This window comes from Eptatretus burgeri, chromosome 6, assembly GCF_056783735.1.
Source record: "Eptatretus burgeri isolate ZD-2024b chromosome 6, Ebu_testis_v1, whole genome shotgun sequence".
NCBI classification, from domain to species: Eukaryota; Metazoa; Chordata; class Myxini; order Myxiniformes; family Myxinidae; genus Eptatretus; species Eptatretus burgeri.
This window is the reverse complement of record NC_140966.1, coordinates 54619878-54640978: the sequence shown is the minus strand read 5'-3', so window position 1 is coordinate 54640978 and position 21101 is coordinate 54619878. Positions and strand designations below refer to the sequence as shown.

Below are 21101 nucleotides of genomic sequence, written 5' to 3'. Positions count from 1 at the left end.
TAACAGTTTATGTAATCTTAATTAAAATGCACAAATTCAGGAGTGTACACAATGCAAATATAACACATATTAATATTGGACTTTCAAAACACTTTAGTTTTTTATTTAAGATGTTATAACTCAAACTGGTTACATTCTAGAGTACAACTATCAGTGCCAAGTGGGCTTTAGAACATAAAATAAAAACAGTATTACTATGATGGAGAAAAAAATCATAAAATCATTTCCCAAGCAATGAATTATAAATAACATGTGAAAATAAATCTGTCTTACTTCGGTGAGGGCTTGAATGCAACAAAGTGAAAATAGCCCTATTCATATGCAAAAGAACATAATATATAAATGTGATTTATATACGGCACCATACATTTATAAATTTATAAATGGCACCATACATGATGCCAGGTTCAATGGCTGAACAAAGCAAAGTCATCATAGCACCCATGAAAAAAAACTTTATTACAATGAAACTTATTTACATGGTTTATGATTTAACAGATTAACTCCTTCAAACATATTGTTGCGAATTCGCGCCCACCGGCGTGCGATCGGCCACGTGACTCGAATCGCGACACGTCGCCCACCGGACGGACAATTCTGTCATGACCCTCTCGGACTAACGCCGGGAGCTAGTCACGGGTGGGCCTTTCGGCCTCACCACGATCGTGCCAATCGGCCACTCGCGTGGGATAGGGTTGTTCGCCAAACTCGACCTACCTAAGTACCCACGCGGATGGTAAACCGGGCGATGGCACCTCGCCGCAGGTCGACTCCAGACACGGGCCGCTTAAGCGGTCCGTTCCGTACTATCGGGATAACCGAGCGGTGTTATCGTCGGCCTCGACGGTTCCGATTACTTATCGGGCGTATTAAGCCCACTACGAACCCTTTACGTGAAGCAAGATGGAGATTCAACAAAGGGAAGGACGCAGCGAAACAGGGAACAAGTTCACACAAGCACTTTATTCACACGACACACGGCACACATATACAGCCAAACAGAATCAGAATGCACATAAAGCAAATGCAAGAAGAAAAACAATAAAGCAACGACGACGCAGAGCGACAACCGACTAAGACCGACACACGGCAACACTTATACAGTTTTACTTCACAAGACATGGCGCCACAAGTTCCATACAAAAAAACCCCGAAAAGAAATGGTGACTTCCCTTTTGGGCCGTCGAGTCCCTCTCCTACGTCCGTCGACGTGGTCCCACCTGGCCGCGACTCCGTGCCCTGGCGTGGTAGCCGAGTCCTCTCCTGCGTGCCTCGCGCCTGCACGTGTTGGCCACTCGACGCCACGGACCGAGTGTTCGGCGCTATCCCAGCGCGGATGGGGGGGGGGGGGAAACGTGGATGCCCGAAGTCGGGAGAGGGGAATGGCGGACGCTCCTTCCCGCCAGCGGGGTCTTGCAACTGCCCCACAAAAGACCAGGCCAGCGGCCACCAGGACGAGCGAGCCGGAAGACGACAGCGAGAGCATCCACGAAGCAAGAATATCCACCGAGCAAGAGCATCCACCAAACTGCTTCCCCCGTCTCTGACTTTTATATCCCGGAGCTCCGCCCTGTTGCTCCGCCCCGTTCTTTTCTCCACCCCCCTTCGAGGCGCTTCGAGAAAGGTCTCGAAGAGGGGCGTTCCTCCTCCCTGACCGCGTCACACCGCATCCACCAATCGGGCGCCAGCTGCCCTCCCCTCGCTTCTCCTGCCTCGCACCAACCGCGGAGAAGAATGGCGCTAAAGCCACCGAGCCCCTTGTTGGTTTTTGTTTGAAATAAAAGATAGAGAAAGAAAAACGACTGACTCAAGCCATCGCAGCCCGAATGAATCACATTTATTCCCTCTAAACAACGGGTTTGGGGCTAACTACACATGTACTTAAGAGATACCTCACCTATGGGACCTGGATGGTGGTTTGCGAATTTCCACAGCCGTAACAATATAATACATTAGGACTGTTTCCATTTATTTCCCATCACCACTAACACCATCACCCTGACCTGAGAGGCAGATCACACTGATCACCCACATTACAATTTTCTTTTTCTGCACTGAGACAGTTTTTTTTCCAATTTTTCCAAGCTGGAATTGGTTTGTGACAGCTTATTATGTCCTGATTCAAGGAGGGCCTGAGCTGCACAAATTTCTACCATTCTTTGAGATTTTGATACCAGAGCTTTCTTCAGACGTTCATTCGCTTCAGCCACAAGTTTATCAGCTGTTTTCAGGTCTAGTTGAAGTCTGTCCTGTTCCCTGAGTTTTTTTCTCCTCAGTCTTTTGGAGCTCCATCTGATCCTTTGCTTTTTGCTGCTCTTTTTCTTCAGCTTCTTTTTTTAGCTTTTGTTTCTCCATCTCCTGTTTTGCATCTCTATCTGCTTTGTATTTCCTATGTGCTTGGTGCACACTCTCCAGCATCGATTTGGTAACTGGAATTTGGCATGGTTCACCCTTTCCATTATGGGTCACTGCATCTTTTATGGTTCTCAAACCATTCACAACATTTTCACTCAGATGGGTTCTCTGTAAAGTGACTGTATATTTGTTCAGTGAAAAACCCCTTTCAACATCAACCTGTCCATGTGATATGGCCAAAACAACTTTCACAAACTGTCCAAGAATGGGGTACTTCTCTTTGCCAGTAGAGGTCTTCACATCCAACACTCTGGCCCAATATCTATCAACTCTCTGATATGAGCCTCCTTCCTCCATGAACCAGGATTCATTGATTTCATTCTCAGCCTGGTAAAGCATCCATTCATCACAAATTTGATCTATGTCTTTATCAGAAAAGATATGAGGAAATTTCTGGGCAGCTGCTTTGATAGAATCCATTGAATTCTCCTGCTGTCTCATCAGTGGATGTAAGAAACGTAATCGCCTCAGCAAAGAATTGTCCAGTGGAAGGCGATTAATCAAATGCTTTGCTACAGCAGCATATGCATCCTTGACATCTGAGAAGAAACCAACTTTATCCAATGGAGTGATGTTCTTCTTTGGCAGAAGCTGTCTTGTTGATTCACCAATGGCAATGCAGTCATTGGATAACATCAGGTCCTTCTTCATAATGTCAGTATCAAGCAAATCTTGGCCTTCTTTGTCTTTTATGACTTCACATTTCAGAAATTTCTTAAGTATGTTCTTCAAGAGATCTGAGAGCTCTGAATAAAGGACATGTATGAGTGGCTCTTGAGACTGGAAAAGAGTGAGGAACCCATTAAATGCACTGGTAAGGTACTGCAGGAAGTGCAATCTGAGCAGGGTCAAGTCACACAGCTGTTTTCTAACGTCTTTGTATCTCTGACTAGAGATAAGCAGCTTCACATTTTCTTTTGGGAGGAAGACAGTGAAGTACTCAACCAAACTTTTCCATTGCTCTATCACTCTTTCCAATACAGGGCCAATGCTCAACCATCGATTGCTAACATTGCATAGAAGAACATGGATCTCCACCTCAATCAAAGCTTGAATTTGGGAGTAGTCCTCTTTACGTGATGCCGTTTGATGGAAGAACTTGAATAGCTGATCAAGAAAACTGTCTATGCCCCACGATTCTAGAACACCCATTGCTTTTCCAAATGCATTGTGTACTGTGTGTATGTTGCATGATCCCACATCAACAAGCCCATGGGAACCTGCAGCCTTGCAGTCTGCATCCATTTTTTTCCCATAATGCTTTGTTTACATTAGGTCCATCCATTCCCAGAATAATAATGTTTTTTTAAATCAAGACAATCTTCTTCCAATGCGTCTGAAAGGGTGTCCCTCAGAATTTGAGCTGTTGCATGACCCAACATCTTTGACTTCAGGTAGCATGTGTCAATCAATCCATCATTCCAAAAACGAATATGGATATCTAGTTGCTTTTTCATCTGGTCATTAGTAGTTTCATCTAACAAGATGGCATAAAATGTAGAAGTGTTCCGAATCTTTGTAACAAGATCTTCATGAAAGAAAGAACTAAGTCCATGTGAGACTACATATGAGACTTTACTACAGTTAAGTTTCACATCCCTTGCAACATCACTGTTGGCAAACATTTCTTGAAATGTTTCAGCTATCTTATCACATGATCTGAAAGAGAAATTGACTTGTGCAACTTTCATGACCCATATAGCTTCTGCTTTTGTAACTTTGTCCTGGTGTGAAAGAGTCCATTTTTGGGATGCTCCAGAGGTTGATGCTTGTGACAAATATACCCCACCTGACCCAATTTTCAGCTTTGACTGTCCAGATGCAATTGCAGTTTTAGCCACTCTAATATGCTTTGTTCCTTCTGCATGTCTTTGCAGTTGATAAACACCACCATTGCTAATATCAATGTCTTTCTTGCATTACGCACAATGAGCTTCCTGGTCTGATTTCTTTTGTACCCACTGGCTAAGTGCATGCCCATTCTTGTCCACACTATTCATCCAATTTTCGTTAAATTTTGTTGTATGTCGTGGCATTTTGATGAATTAATAATATGTTCTCTTGCTTGTAAAACAGATTCTACAGCTACACATGTAAGCAGGAAAGCAAATAGGTTAAGGAATTGTATATACATGTATATGCCAAGCAACAATCCAATATACATGCATCATGAAAGGGGAAAAAAAACACCATATTTGCATGTTAAATTGTTGTGAATGTTAACATTACATGTACCAGCATTACCAGTATTCCAAATAAGTACCTCAAATGGTACATCTTTTAATAGCCATTTATAAATACGCAATCACAATATGGTGTTGTCTTACACTTTCAGCATTAAAAAACCATCACAGACACAGTGAACATGATGATGAAGAGAAATGTGTTATTTTATAATAACCATGATATCCATCAATTATTTATATTTATTACCACAGCAGAAAGATTGAAAGTGCATTTAATGACACCTAAAAAAATGCTCTAGAGGCCAGGGGTGCAAAACCCTATCAGATTTTTGAGCTTAACAATGCTAAAAAATCTGCTGTAGCCATTACAATTTTTAAAGGTCTGACAAAAATGTGGGAAATGTGTGATTTTTTTTTTCAAAAATGTGGGACACATTTTGCAAAATGTGGGAAATGTGGAACCACTGGGCACCCTGTATCTAGCTTGTGTCCAAGTTTCATCAAGATCGCATCAAACGTCACGGAGCTATGCTCTGGAGAGAGTCACAAACAGATAGACACACAGACACACAAACGAAAATAGTGGCCAATGCTGGCGCCCGCAAACCAAAAAATAGTGGTCACTGCTGGCGCCCGCAAACCAACACTGCTGGTGCCCGCAAACCAAAACATAGTGGTCACTGCTGGTGCCCACGAACAAATTTAATCCGTGAGAAATGAAATTTATAAAGGACATGTTTGGAGAGCCCTCGTCTCCCTCACTCCAGTGTTTGTGTCAAAGACCCACCCCCCCTCCCACTCCCTCCATGCATGAACTTTCCTTGTTGTACATCAGTCTGTCTATGTGCAATTCACATGCGCCACCACAGGGTTGAACGGGCCCTGTGGGACGTTATAGGGTACAGATATCATGCAGTGCTGCCAGTCGTTCTGGAGGTTCGTGTGTACTGCGAGTGGGTGTTGTTGTTGGCCTCATAACAAATAAAAAGGGAAAACACCACACATGGTGGTAACAGGTCCCAAACTGGTACATACAGTTCTCCTTGGTGGTTGCTGGAGATTCTTCATGGTGGGTCACTTGCGGGCACACTCTGGGATTCGCGTACTACCCATAGTGGCTGGCCCTGGAAGGTGGTTCATGGTTTTGTGAGTCCCAGAGTGGATTGCGAGGACAAACAGCAAGAGGACACAGTGCCCCGAACAAGAGTCGAACAGTGTCCTTAGTGATGGGATGCTTGATTTGTCCAGCTTTGCAATGGATATGGTATGTTACTGTGCAAAAAAAAAAAAAAGTGGCAGTTGTGAACATAAATGTTCGTCGAAATAATTGATGCCCAATTTTCATCATCAGGATTGTAATGATGATATGCTTGTCTTTGTTTGTTATTTGCAGGCACGGGGTCTGCTACATCACTTCCGCCTCATGCCACGCATACCATGCACACTGCATGGACTCTGCCTGCGCTGTAGCCCCGGCGTGTGGGACAGTGGTTACATGCCTGCTGTTGAGTGCATGGGAAAGCACCCAGAAGGTTTTCCATGCCAATACTCTCCTCCATCACCTGCCTCACCAGTACCCACACTCCCTGGCATCTGTTGAAAGGACAGTTCATATGAACTCTGGACAACTTGCTCAAATCCAACTTTTGGGGATGACGGTTATTCATCCGACTATAATTTGAGAAGTGTCTTGGTTTGTTTGACGACTATGCACTCCTAAACCACTGGACAGAATGAGTTGATAAGTGGAAGCTGTAGTCTGAGTGGGGAATGCACGGGAAGGTTAGGCAGTTAAAAAAAAAACACTCCCAGAGGTTCAGGGTGGGGATAACACCCCAATTCTATGTAAATGTGCATCATTTCACGGTACTTGTGGTGGAGGTGGGTATTACAAGTCATCACTTCCATAATTCTGCTTGTATTCACTCATCCGTAAGGAAGGGGTTTTCGCTGGTTTCTCAAAATTTGTAATTACAAGATCACAATCACATTGTTAATTTTACCTTTGAATGAATCAATGCAAACACCAAAGTCTGCTGTCGAGTTGCATGGAATGTCGTCCAGAGCCTTTGCAGCAAGAGGAAAAAAATGGCTCCAAGAAGCAACATTTACTTTTTGTGGATCCATTCCTCAAATCAGTGGTGTTGATGAAGGCCTTTTGTTGGATTAATTTCCTTACATATCGTTGGGGGAGTTCTTCCAATGTGAACTTACAAGTGCAATCAAAAATAACTGCAGTACTTCAGGCTTCAGTAATGGTTGTAGAACAAATGTGATACAACTTTGGACTGCCATTCTCTTTCCAGTATGTTTTGTTATTTTATCCGCAATCCTTTCGACTCTCTCCCACCGCCCTCCCCTCCCCCCCTTCCACCTCCCCCCTCCCTTCCTCCTCCCCCCCCCTTCCTCCTCCTCTAAATAACAGATAGGAGTATATAATTTGAAAAAGGCATTTTTGCTCATCATCCAGTGGCATGCCCAATAAGTTCAATTCAGTTATAGTAGGCGTCAAAGAAAAAAAAAAGGATTGAAATACATATGCAGTATATACACACACTCTCACTCTCACTCGTAGCCATCCGACAGCAGCAAGCCATTCACTACACAGGTGAGTGCACCATCATATTTTTATTTTTGGCAATAAACAATGGCCGCTTTCATTTTAAGTGATGAGTCTTTGGAGCTGTCATTCACCAATTGATACAAAATACCTATTTCTCCCCTGTTTAAAAAAAAATAAGATAAAATAAAAAACACCACACATATTGGGTCTGAGGAATGTTCTTAATTACAGCTGATGACAGAAAGAACTGTAGGAATGTGCTTTGTCATAACCTGATTTTAACTCCATATGTATCCATCCACCCAGCTATAGTGGCTCACAGGATAGCTTAGAGGTAGCACACATTTGCCTTTGAGCTGGCTAGTCTGTGGGTCTATGCCTGCCCTTACTACAAAATGTTACCTTATGGTGTTTATTTGAAAGGGCATTGCATGAATGAGTGCACCATCCATCAGATGGTACCTTAAGCTGGGTGTCCCATCAGTGGATATGAAAGATCCCATCATGTCTCGCAGCAGTAGGGGATTGTCATCAGCGCCCGAGCAAAATTCTTGCCCAAACCAGCTGTAGAGGCTCCAGAAAGTCCACCCCCAAGTCTGTACAGTTATCATTCTCTTTCTAGTATGGAATAGTAGGTATAAATGATGTGATCCAAAACATGGCCAGAATACAAGAACCCAGCTCCAATATTTGTGCTGATTTTAAAATACTGTACATTAGAACTTGCCCATAAATACTGGTAAATGGATGAGCTAACATTTCACGATGTTAAAATATCTCACTTCCCAGCATCTTGCCAGAAGACAAATGAAAATAAATACAAATCCCATAAAATCAAGATAATCACATGTGCAAGAAACCCCAGTTCTTTTAATTTACAAAGGTCAGGGGCACATAAAACATTTCACTCTCCCATCAAAATAGTCCAAATCAATTGCCTTCATTTCTTTGTCTACATTTCACGCAGCTGGAGGTATGGAAGCTTTACTGATGTAAGGGTTCTGCAAAAGGTAGGAATATTTATCTGGGTTGTCGAGTAAGTACCGTGGTGCGTAGAGGCGCTCACTGGGGTTAGCCATAGGTAAGTCTCGCAATGTACCATCAAACCAACCCCCAGTGCGAACGAGTTCACGGATGTAGACAAGGTCTCGCTTCTCGGGGTAGTCACCCCATCGTGGAAAGTCTCCGTTCTGAGCGGAGATCAACTTGTGCAATATTCCCTCAGGGGAAAAACACCATGAACAATGCCAGCCAGCCAAGTGCAGGGAACTTCCAAGAGCCCACTCTGCCAAACGCTTTTGAGAGCGCCGCTCATAATCCCGGAATCCCGGCATGTCATAGTAATGACGCCGTCGAAGCAAGATCCCATCGGAGTTGTAGATCTCTGTGAGGGTACGCACTGTGCTGGCAGTCAGCACCTGCAATGAGCCAGGCTGTCTCCAAAAGAAGCCATAAATGGACGGACGCAGGTGGATGCCCACAGGTTCAGGCCATCCGTCATGCAGCTTGAGGAAGAGAATACCCTCCCGCAAAGGAAGCTCATCTGCATCATTGATGACAAATAGGTCGTCGGGACGCAGACCCCAGATACGTGCCAGTCCCTGTTGTGAGGCGTAGGTGCGCAGGTAATCGTCGGCAACCCACCCGTTCTGCCGACCACCGGCAGGGAAGTGATCAAGGAAGACATAAAGAAGATGCCCCTGGGTGGCAGCAAAGCTACCATTGTGAAGCGCCCTATGGAACAATAAAGTCCTCGGCTCACCGTAGGCTGTGTAATTGGACTCGCAAACCACAAAAACGTCCACGGTGCCACGCAGCTCGTTGAACCTTGCCTCAAGTAGATCCAGCTCATGGTTGACGTTCACCACATTCAAGACCCGTCGAGGAGAAGTCCGGAGCCGGAGGTCTCCGCGAGAGGGAAGGTTCGAGTGCTGTGCCACCGTGGGAATAGAGCAATGAGGGCCGTGCCATCCTGGGCGGCAGAAGCAGTGTTCACCTTTCACTCCTGCTAGCTCATAGATCCTGCCACGTGAGGTTAAAGTGCTCTGCAATGAAGACGAGGGTTGCCTCTGCGAGCCTTCCTTGAGACAGCGAAAGCCAGATGGTGTGACGTAATAATACTCGTTCATGTCATCGCTGAGATGAAATGAACGCAGGTAAAGGTCAACTGGCTCCGCGGAAGTGGGAACCATGGACGGTGCACCATGGTTGGGAGGCGTCACACCAGACAAGAAGATCTCCCTCCGATGCTGACGGCCGGAAACGAGGGCGCGCAGAGCCTGATGGAGCTGCAGTAACGACAAAAGTCCCAGGCCGCTGGCACAGAGCAGCAGGAGGCTGCGGCGTCGCATCGCACTGAAAACGCACGCACGCGCGTCGGACGCAGTGCTGGTATATGAGGCCATGGGGGAGGGTGCACACGCACGGAAGCACAAATGCAAAAAAGAATCAAAGATGACAGATTAAATCTCGACTGGCCCAATACTACGCATACAAGACATATTAACACACACACACACACACACACACACACACACACACACACACACACACACACACACACACACACACACACACACACACACACCAAAATCTGCTTTAAAACAGCTTTTTGGGTGTGGTGGAGGGAGAATCCTTCGTTCAAAAATCTTCACTAATTTCATGTCGAGCTAGGGGGAAATGTATGGTAAAAGAAATTAGTTGGTATTTTGTTTTGTCAAGTGAGATTTAATGTACTTAAAAATAGTAATAATAATAATAATAATCACAACGCTCAATCAAAAGCAATGATGTTGATATAACCCAACAGTTTATGTACGAGGTGTTCCACAAGCAAGCCATCATCAATCAATCTTGATTGTTTCCTGTCTAACACCCACACAGGCTGCGGATGCCCCGTCCATGTGCGAGTGAGAAATGGACTAGTCCGAGGCCTTAGGCATAGCTCATGTGAAAGGCCTGTATCGTCGCCCCGCTGTCCACTCTTATTAAACCCACTGCAGAGATGCATTGTAGACAGCAGTACAGAGTCATGTACACTTGTCAAGTTCAAATTCAGTGGTCTCTGTGTATGTGTGCGATATATATATATATATATATATATATATATATATATATATATATATATATATATATATATATATATTACACACACACTCACCCTCATGCATTTTTGTGTTCCATACTGCCTTTGCCTGACTGCTAAATCAGTCAATGCTTTGTTCTTAATAGATTTGTGTGAATAGGAAAAAAAAAGACAAGACAATTTTTGGCTGCTCTGCCCAAAGGCTTGTGGGAGGATTATCTCCGTAAGCTGAATGGGCTCGGGTGCAGGTCCAGTTGCGCATGGATGGATTAGCTCCATCGCAACACCATGTGCACTGCACAAGATTGACGGAACATTGGGAGGAAGAACGCAGACCTGTCCAAATTACCAATTCATGTCTCCAAGCTATACGTTCAAAGTGCATCTCAAATCTGTTTGATTACAAAAAAACCCAGGACTACATCATGCATCATCGATGCACTGCTGTTTACAGGTTTAAAGTAACCATTGCTGCAGAAAACCAGAGAGTTGGTGTCAAAGCCACCCAATGCTCGCCTGTTTATACATTTATCGTTTTTAAAAGACTCGTCTAATAATTAATATTTTTTTATAAAGCATTGCAGTGAAGTCTGATCCAAATAATTTTAAAGCAATATATGTATTTGTACATTGTAATCAGTAACAAGAGCGCAAGTGAGCACAATATACGCCCGAACAAGAAGGTATATACAGAATTGTGCTACTACATGGAAAACAGCATCCTGGTTGCCATGGCAACCACTTTAGATGACGAACGTATGTTGTGACACACCGTCTCCACAGTCTGTATCTATGTACAAAATATGAAACGTGAAAGTTGAAACTTTGGGAGTTAGAGTGCGGACAGGAACGGATGGAAAACAGCATCCTGGTTGCCATGGCAACCACTTTAGATGACGAACGTATGTTGTGACACACCGTCTCCACAGTCTGTACCTATGTACCAAATATGAAACGTGAAAGTTGAAAACTTTGGGAGTTTGAGTGTGGACAGGAACGGATGGAAAACAGCATCCTGGTTGCCATGGCAACCACTTTAGATGATGAACGTATGTCATGAAACACCGTCTCCACAGTCTGTACCTATGTACCAAATATGAAACGTGAAAGTTGAAAACTTTGGGAGTTAGAGTGCGGACAGGAACGGATGGATGGACGGACAGACAGACGGACGGACGGACGGACGAAAGGTATCACATTATACGCCCCGATATATATATATATATATATATATATATATATATATATATATATATATATATATATATATATATATATATATATATATATATATATATATATATATATATATATATATATATATATATCGGGCGTATAAAAAATAGTGTGGTAGATAAAAACATTAGAAAGGAAAAAATAACTTGCACCAAAAACTTTAACATTTTCATGCTCACGCTGACGCTCACGCCGGGGGTATCGCTATAGCTCTCTGTTCTTCGAACAGGCGAGCTAAAAAAAAGTTGTGGCAAAAAAGAAAAGTAAGTTTTAAATCAATAATGACTTCTTCTGAATAAATGAATGCAAATTACACTTCAACTGTCAACTCTGAATTGTAATCTTGAGCCGATAATCAGAGTGTGGTAAGCACTCTCTATGTAGGGATGACAGAGAAAAAAAAAGTCGGTCTCATGTGTTAGCTACAAAACTAAAGTTGGAGTATCTTCTCCAAAAAGTTGCTTATCTATGAGAGTCCACATGGTCTGTTCGGCTGATTGTCGCGGTGGGGATCACTTTTCAGTTCTTACAGACCATGGCAAAAGCAAAAAAAAACAAAAGCCAAAAAATCTGAGATCGGTCAAAAGCAGAAAATCTTCTTCTCGTTCATCGTCATAATAATAATAATCATCATCATCATTTCCAGAAGGCGTATTTCCAAGCTGCCTCTCTCAATGGCAATGACTTTGGTACAGTTCAACACCCACACAGGCTGCGGTGTTTACTTGGTGTTTTTTTACTTGGTGCAGCAACTTCACCTTGGCCTGCAACGGCCGCAGGAGCGAAGCTCTAAGAAGCCTGAACGTCGAAGGCTTTAAAATTCTTCCGCCAGCCTGTGAACGACTTTGCCTCAGTTTGAGTTCTCTACCGAGGATGTGTTGCGAAGTGCAAGATGCAAGACCCTTTGCATTTTTAAAACATTTATACACGAGGATCGATTCCACGAGTCCTTTATACGTTAATACTGGGTTATCTCGGCAAGTAATCAACTTACGACCAACTCTGCTCAGACATCTGCACATCGATGCTAAGCCGGTTGTCTTCAAGAAAGTCATAAAAGGGCTTTGGGGATGGTTTGTGACCACCACAGTACAGATCACATCCAAAATTTAATCAGATTTGTGTTAGTGTCGGATTCAGTTACGTAGCAGAGATTCACTCAGACAACAAAACATTTCCATACTGTCGAAAGGAAAAATAATAATAGCGAAGCATGCACGTTAAAATACACTACCGATGGGTGAGTGATGATGCGAGTCCAGGAACGTCACAGCATCAAAGAAAGCTTTGAATTCAGAGTGCCCTGTCCACAGTTGGAAAGGATAATGAACAAAGAAGTTGTCCTTCAGGGCTCGTCCAATTAAATGTAGATATTTTTGACACCTCTGAAAGAAAAGAGGGGAAAGAGGAGAGTGCACATTACATGTCCATTAACCCATTTAATGGAGACTATAGTCAAGAAAACAAAGGGAAGGTGTGGCCTGTTCAAAATAAGGAAGTTCAAATGCATTGCAATAGTATTTACAGGAGGCAATTTCCCAAAATAATGTACTGTACTGTAAATGTATGTAGACTCGATGAAGAATTGAATCGGAAAATAAACATGGGGCAATACCCACCTGGAAGTGGCTGGATAAGGTAACCAGGCAACAACTAGCAGGCATGGATGACCCACAAAATCTGTAATGGAGAAGAAAGTAAATACCTACGGATTTGTTGTTTCAATGACGTGAGCAAACTTTGGTACATCAAGGGTGATGAAGGTTCTGGTCATGTTTAATCGAAATTGTGTGCAGCTTCCAAGCAGAAAGCAAATACATATTTTGGGGGACAACCCACTGTAAACTCCCTCCATAGACTCCCCTCAGACCCAATTTTTTTTTTTAATGCGGTGAACAAACTTTGGTACATCACGGGTGATGAAGGTTGTGATCAAGTGTCATCAGAATCGCATGTGTCGTTTCTGAGAAGAAAGCAAGAATCTATTTTGGGGGGGGCAATACCCATAGACCCCCTTAGGGTCCGATTTTTTAAGTGTTTTTTTCATACCATGAACAAACTTTGGTACATGCACGGTGATGAACGTTGTGGTAAAATTTCATCAAAATTGTATGTGTCGTTTCAGAAGAAGTTGCAAGTATTTGTGGACGGACGGACGGTGCGCCATCCCATAAGCTCTCCAGAATTATGTTGCAGGTGAGCTAAAAACACTCCGCTCATGAACACACGTGCTGAAAGAGGAAAGATGTAAATAAATAGTCAGTCCTCATCCTAGCTTAACGTTGTTAGTTACGTTCTTGAAAAGTGCGACTCACTGAAACGACTTTAAATGAATCCAATTTCCCCATAAGAATTAATGTAAATGTAAAGGGGGGGGTGGGGTGGGGGGAAAATTTTTTATCGTCACACAAAAGATATTATTTACAAGTTTTAAATAAGTTTCAACAAACGATTGAATATCATCATCTCCAATCGTTTGCTTTTTTTCTCATAATCCCAAATTGCTTCAGATCTTCATTGGTTAGCTCTTGTCTGTGTGATTGCAGAAGTTGGTAACGTTGGCTTCTTCCACCTCATAAAAACTCACTTTATTGGCCAAGCCAAGGATAACTTTCTTCATAGCAGGGAAACATCTTTCAATCCTTTCAAGTCATTGACACATTCAGGCCACAACTTCCTCCACACGCCATTTATGCACACTTGAGTAACTTCAGCCCAGGACCCACCGATGTTATGGATGCACAGCTCGGTGTATACAAGGCCTATGCTGTACGTACTCTGGGTGGGCTTATACACCAGTAGTTTTGGTATGGTTTGTTCTGTGGCTTTATTAAAACGAGGAAAACCATGAGTTTGATACTAAATCAGAGGTAAAACGACTTTAAACAAGTATGTTCTCCAATGGATCCGTGACTTAATGACGAAACAATATTAACCAGAACGATGTTAACCGAGGACTTGCTGTACATGAAAATAATAATGTGAATAAGCATTTGGGGCCTGCTCATTGAAAGATGGAATGTGCTTATATTTGAGGAAGTACACTTCAATTCCTGTTTCAAAATCTGCCATTGATTACCCACGATAACAGCAAAGTCACTTCCCTGATTGACAAAGAACACAAGTCGACACTAGCCATTGGTTGGCAGTCTTGCATGGCACATAACATAGTCATTACTGGGCCGGTATTGGTATGTTACTTACAAACAACTAACTTGTTATCAATTTCTGTTATGCCGAAATCAGTTGTTCAGCTGTGCCGAAAGTTACTGAATGGCATACCGTTGATAAGTTACCAATGAACATTGGTACTCATGTAATATAGTACACAGTATATCGTATATAAGCAAACTTGGGACGAGCAAACTTCACACACAAACTCTAATCTCATTCCCTAAACCGCTATCTCGAGTATGATGGCTCCAATTCTTCTTCATTCGTATACAGCATGAGGCTGCGGGGTAGTATCATTGGCTGTGGGCACGGCTGTGCTGCTTATGCAATGCGCTCTGCTGGTTAGGGCAGGAATTTCTAATTTGTTCAGTTTAGCAACTCGATAGCTCGCCAAGTCTTCGCGAAGGACACCCTGAGGTCTTTAATGTCCACCAACGAGTGCCGGCAGACGGGATTCCCGTTAAACGTCCATCCGAAGGACGGCACACACATTGATGAATCACCCTAGCTGTGAAACACCGGGATGACAGTTCATAGCTGGGTCAGGATTCGAACCCAGGCTAGACAGCTTCGAGGTGAGTGTGCATACCTTCAGGCCATCCTGTTAGCTCATGGTTCAAATAAAAAGAGACTATGAAACATGGTTCGGCGTTCACCCTAAAACCCAACATTCCTGCCAAAATCAAAACTTTGGGACTGAAGGAGAACAGAAACCACAAACAGGATCCAAAGGTGAACAACATTTCAACAACCTTTGCATCATTTGTAATAATATATGAGAGGTGTAGAAGAGAATGGTGTTTGGCATGAGGTACTGAATAAAACATCGTTTTCCAGCCTCGTCATAGTTATACAAACAACGTTTTGACAGTCAACGAGAAATATGCCTCAGCTGTTTTCATCGGGTGCAATTGACTCTCAGGCGAAAAAGGATCAAAATACACCCACGGGAGTGAGAGGGGGTTCAACGGACATCAGAATTGGTTGACATCACCCAATTACAAGTAGTGGGATTTGCATCATTCATTTTTCATAAAGGCTCACCATCAGCACTAAGTGGAAATATATTTGAACCAAAAGCAGATTTCCTCTATATGACCAGTTGTATTAGTAAATATTTTCAATATATACACGACTAGCTGTTTACCCAGACTACAGATTGGTATCGACTGCAAATATTAAGTGGAATCTAACTTGTTTTCTGAAAGCAAAGATTATATCATATGCAAGTGATAATTTTAATAAACTACGTACTTAAGAGGAATTTAAGTCGCTTATATCACTTATCAGAGTATCCTGCTCTGAAAGTTAAGTAAACAATGTCGCATTAATCTTTTTTGCCAATGATTGTTGTCAAGTATCTGTTTCGTTTCTGATTCGCATCATGTGCGCATCGCCATGTCTTTGCATGCCTGTTTGGTTATTTGATCTTCTGCATCAGCCTCGGCTGATTAGGCCTTCCAGGTGTTCCACGGGCATGTTTCTCATTCATTCACTCCTTGATAAACTTTACTCTTTCCTCATCGTATTGGTTTGTTTTTACCTTGCATAAAAATGTTTCCTTCATCCTTTCTTCCTTCTCAAAACAACCACAAATAAGAACAAAAGCAATCAGAGATTGTAAACCCTCGTCAGGCCCTCTTTTGAGTGGAGTACTTTTATAGGTTTTAGGGTAAATCCAATATGCCTGCCACAACCATGGCGGTCATACGTGTAAAATTTCGCCTCGATCTGTTCAGCCACTTCAGAGAAGAAGATTTTTGAAGGTTTTTTTTTTTTTAAATATTGGTGCCAAATCACGTGACCAATGATGTCATGAATTTTTTTTTTCTGTGGACTATTTTATCCCAAAATGATCCTCAAAATTTTTCATACGGAGCGAATGTGGCGTTCTACATATGCAATTATGACGTCATAACGAGGGCACCGATGATGACATTAAAAAAAAAAAATCACACACATTCCCCTTGAGGAGTACTTGCTATGTGCCAAGTTTCAATTTTTTTCTTGGTGCGGTTTCAGAGATACAGAGGTCCAAAAGTTTTTCCGTTTTTGCAATATGGCTGCCACACCACGTGACCTATGACATCATAATTATTAAAACATTCTCCATCAGTAGTCAGACCAATGGTGAAAATTTCGTCTCAATCCAACAAGCAGTTGTGGAGAAAAACACAAAAGTTCTGTATGGACAAACAAACAGACAAACAAACAAACGGACCCAAATGCAACACCCTCTCCGAATCCTTCAGCAACAACAACAAGCATTTTAAGGCCATTTTTTCTGCTAAAGCAGGGGTTAGCCTTGCGGGCCCCATGACAATCTTCTCCACTTTACCCTGTTTTCTGCATCTCCCCTTCTTAATCCCCTTGCCCACATTTCCTCTTCCACCACATTTAGCCAAGTTTTTCTCGGTCTTCCCCGTCCTCCACTTCCCACTACACTCATTTCCAACACTCCTCTCACCCAGTCACTTTCATCCTTCCTCAACACACGACCCAACCATCTCAACCTGTTTCTCTTCACAACCTCCATCACAGACTCTATTCCCATCATCTTCCGCAAGTCATCATTTGTCTTCCTCTCTCTCAACGATACTCCACACATCCACCGAACCATTCGCATTCCGACCCTTTGTTGCTGCTCCATGTTCAGTACCCATGTCTCACTCCCATAAATCATCGTACTCCTCACACATGAAGCATACACCTTTCCCTTCAGCTTCAACGACACTCCCCTCTTCGTCAGCACGCCACTCAGTTCCCGAAACTTCTTCCATGCACATCTCACTCTAGCAACCGTCGAAGAGTCTGATCCACCTTCTCCATTGAGCATGTCTCCGAGATAGCAAAATGTTTTCACCCCTTCCAGCTTCACACCATCTCCAAGATCCAACTCAACAATTCCTTCATCTGCTGCTCCCTCGATGCACACCTTACACTTGAATGTAGCTGTCACACTGGTTACTGACACTCTCACCCCACTACATTTTCGATGAACCCATTCAGCACACATTGTACACTGAATGGAGTTCACTCCGACACCCTTCCTGCACACAGCACACGGCCACTTCCCAGTCCTTTCCACCTCACCACATGCTTTACCACTTGCCATCACCTTCGTCTTTCCGATATTCACCTTCAAACCTTTTGCCTCCATACATTCCTTCCACTTGTTCATCTTCTCCTTCAGTCCATCCATACTCTCTGCAATCAACACCAGATCATCTGCATACAGCAGCTCCCACGGTAAACCCTCCTTTACCCTCCGAGCCAGCACCTCCATCACAACTACAAATAGAAGTGGACTTAGTACCGATCCCTGGTGCACTCCTACCCTCACCTCAAACTCACCACTGTTCCCATCCTTTGTCCTTACAGCTGTGTGCGCTCTCTCTCTCTCGTACATGGCCATCACTACTCTGATCAACCATTCCTCCACTCCTAACTTCCTCAATGCCCATGCCATTACTTCGCGTGGGACCCTGTCAAATGCTTTCTCCAGATCAACAAACCCAAAAAACAACTTCTTCCTCTTCTCCATGTACTTCTGCAACTGCCTTACAATAAAAATTGCATCTGTCGTTCCTCTTCCTGGCATAAATCCAAACTGCATTTCGTCAATCTTTACCTTCTTCCTTATCCTCTTCTCCAACAACCTTTCCAATAACTTTATTGCTCTATAGGAGCCACAGTCCAGAGGGTCACCTTTCCCCTTGTACAGAGGGACGAGGGTACTCAGTTCCCAATCCACTGGAATGCGGCCTTCTTTCACCACCAGATTACAGATCTCTGTCATTCTCTTCACACCCCAACTTCCCGCTGCTTTCAACATATCTCCCACAACTCCCGTCGGCCCTCCTGCTTTTCTACTCTTCATTGCTCTTATAGCTTCCTCAACTTCCTTCTCAGTTATCTTCTCTGCTGGTCCTAAAACCGGGTTACTCTCGATGTTTCTATCCCATTCATTTTCTACATTCAACAGCCTTTCCATATATCTCTTCCATCTTCCTTTAATTCCATCTGAATCCACAACAATTTGTCCCACATCATCCTTCAAGCAACTCACCCCCGTCACATCAAATCTCTCTCTCGCTATCTGCTTTGCAATCCTGAATACCGCTCTCTTACCCTCCTCCGAATCCAAGCGTTCTCCGAACATTTTCCTATGGGCCTCCTGCGCCTTTGCAACCTCTTTCTTTGCAGCCTTCTTGGCTTCCTTATAACTTTCATGTGCAGCCTCTTCTTCCACCGTATCCTTTGCCTTTTGCCATTCCTTGAATTTCTTCCTCTTCTCTTCAATCGTCTTTCCAACTTCATCATCCCACCACCATGTTTCCGAGTTCCTCGGTGGTCCTTTTGTCCATACACATACCTCACCAATGACTCCCAATAAATTATGTTTCATTGACATCCAACCACATCATCCTCTACCATACTCAGCCTCTCTCTTAATGCTTCCTTCACTGTCACCTCTTTCAACCTCCACACCTTCAACCTCGGTTTGTACTTCACCCGCCGAATTATCCGCGCACCTTTCACCCTTATATCGCAGACAACCAGGTGGTGCTGCGAAACAGTCTCCTCCCCTGGGATCACCTTTGTGTCCTGGAGGTTTCCCCTATCTCGCCTATGCACCATCAGGTAGTCAATGGTTGTCGTCGACTCACCTGACGTGTATGTAAGAAGCTTATTATCCGCTTTCTGGAATTGAGTATTACAGATCAACAAATCAGCTTCATCAGCAAACTCCAAGATCCTTTCACCTTCTCATTTCTCACACCATATCCATAACCCCCATGGACTCCCTCAAAACGGTCTGGACTCCTTCCCACATGTCCATTAAAGTCTCCTCCAACCACAACAACTTCCTCATCTTTCACATTTTCCATCAACTTCTCCATCGCACACCAGAACATGTTCTCGTCATCGCTTCGACCGACCTGCGGGGCATATCCCGAGATGACGTTCACCAAGAGATTTCCAATCACAATTCTCACCATCATCAACCTTTCACTCACTCTAGTCACACTCACTACACTGTCTACAAACTCCTCAGAAAACATGACACCAACACCATGCACGCCTTCCGGGCACCCTTGCCACATAAACTTGTACTTCTGCCCCTGCCTTCCCTTCACCATTCTCACACCACTTCCCTTCCACCGTGTCTCCTGCACACAACATATGTCCACTCTTCTTCTGACCAATGTTTCAACCACTTCTCCAGATCTCCCTGTCATTGTCCCTACATTCCATGTACCAAACCTCAGAAACCGATCTCCACGTGGGGCATCAGACGATTGGTCATCATAAATGGAAAAATTTCCTCCCTTGCTTCGATCGGGTTCCCCACCTTGAGTTTTAACGAGAGGGGGTGAGGACCCCCACGGGGTACTTCGGGCTGTACCCTGCTCATAAGTTGTATTCATCATGGTTTCCTTTTGAGGCGATGTTTTTATGGCCGGATGCCCTTCCTGATGCCAACCCTTTTAGTCGCCTCTTATGACATGCAGGGATACGGTGTACCTATTCTAACCGGGGCACACACCGGGGCGAATCCTTCAGTGAGGGTAATAAATAATAAGCCATCCATAATGGCCACTCATTCTGATCTCATTCAGTCCCAAACTTGTCCTCTCTCATCTTCACCCTCACCCGACCCCCCCCCTCAAATCGTACCCCTTGCCCAACATTCCACCCCCCACCCCACCCCACTCTCTTACATTCCCCCAACCCCTCTCTACATTATTTCACCCTGCCAAAAGTGCCTCTCTCATACCTAACTCAGTGGACTTCCAACATTCGAGGCTTCCGCTTCAATCAGTCAGATCTCTCAATCCAAGCCAATGCTGATAAACCAGATATAATATGCTGGACAAAAACCTTAAATATGCAGAATGTACACAATTCCTATAGATCTCTCCATGGCTGTTGTCTCTTCCAGTTTGACAGGCCTGAACCCTATCCTGGAGAAGGAGTTGAAGTTTACATCAACAACTCCATTTCTCACTGTCCTTGTATTCCTGTTACCCTTCCAAATCCCCAAGAGTACCTTTGGCTGTGACTTCCACTCCACCCCCCCCCCCAACCACCTCGTTTGTCTGTGTGCTGTGCTGTCCTCCAGTCAACTCATTACATTTATTTATTTCCCTCCACCAACATGAACCAACTTTTAACCAACATCCCAACTCTCACCCTGTCTTCCTAATATGTGAATATGTGATCATTTCAAAAAGTCATCATGCAAATTGGCTGGGTGTTGGTACCTCTATCACTCGCAAAGTAATTTTGTGACTCAATGGGCCAAAATCAATCTGTGGACTTTTTGACCAACATTTCTGCCAAGAGCAAATCCTCCCTTCTGGACTTGGACTGGCTAATGACCAACTTTCCTGATAATATCTCCTGTTCTTATATTGCTTCATTTGGTTTGTCTCAT

At 43.7% G+C, this 21101-nt stretch overlaps 2 protein-coding genes across 15 annotated transcripts in view; one reads left to right on the top strand and one right to left on the bottom strand.

Annotated features, from left to right (window-relative positions):
• Positions 1 to 7366, top strand: part of TBC1D16 (TBC1 domain family member 16) — a 116667-nt gene extending 109301 nt beyond the window's left edge. The window contains exon 11 of the mRNA XM_085885126.1: positions 5995 to 7366. Within this exon, the coding sequence (XP_085741252.1) occupies positions 5995 to 6201 (207 nt within the window). The 3' untranslated portion in view covers positions 6202 to 7366. The remainder of the gene's footprint in view (positions 1 to 5994) is intronic.
• MGAT3 (beta-1,4-mannosyl-glycoprotein 4-beta-N-acetylglucosaminyltransferase) overlaps positions 944 to 21101 on the bottom strand; it is a 69194-nt gene continuing 49036 nt past the window's right edge. For 7 of the 14 annotated variants that reach the window (XM_085885118.1, XM_085885114.1, XM_085885119.1 and 4 more), the window contains exons 2-3: positions 12720 to 12870; positions 944 to 5873 (exon numbers count right to left, since the gene is read on the bottom strand). In XM_085885118.1, the coding sequence (XP_085741244.1) occupies positions 2218 to 3660 (1443 nt within the window). In that variant the 5' untranslated portion in view covers positions 3661 to 5873; positions 12720 to 12870 and the 3' untranslated portion in view covers positions 944 to 2217. Of the gene's footprint in view, positions 5874 to 7214; positions 9520 to 12719; positions 12871 to 13104; positions 20320 to 21101 lie in introns of those variants that run through there. The other 7 variants (XM_085885117.1, XM_085885115.1, XM_085885116.1 and 4 more) reach the window with 5 other exon arrangements.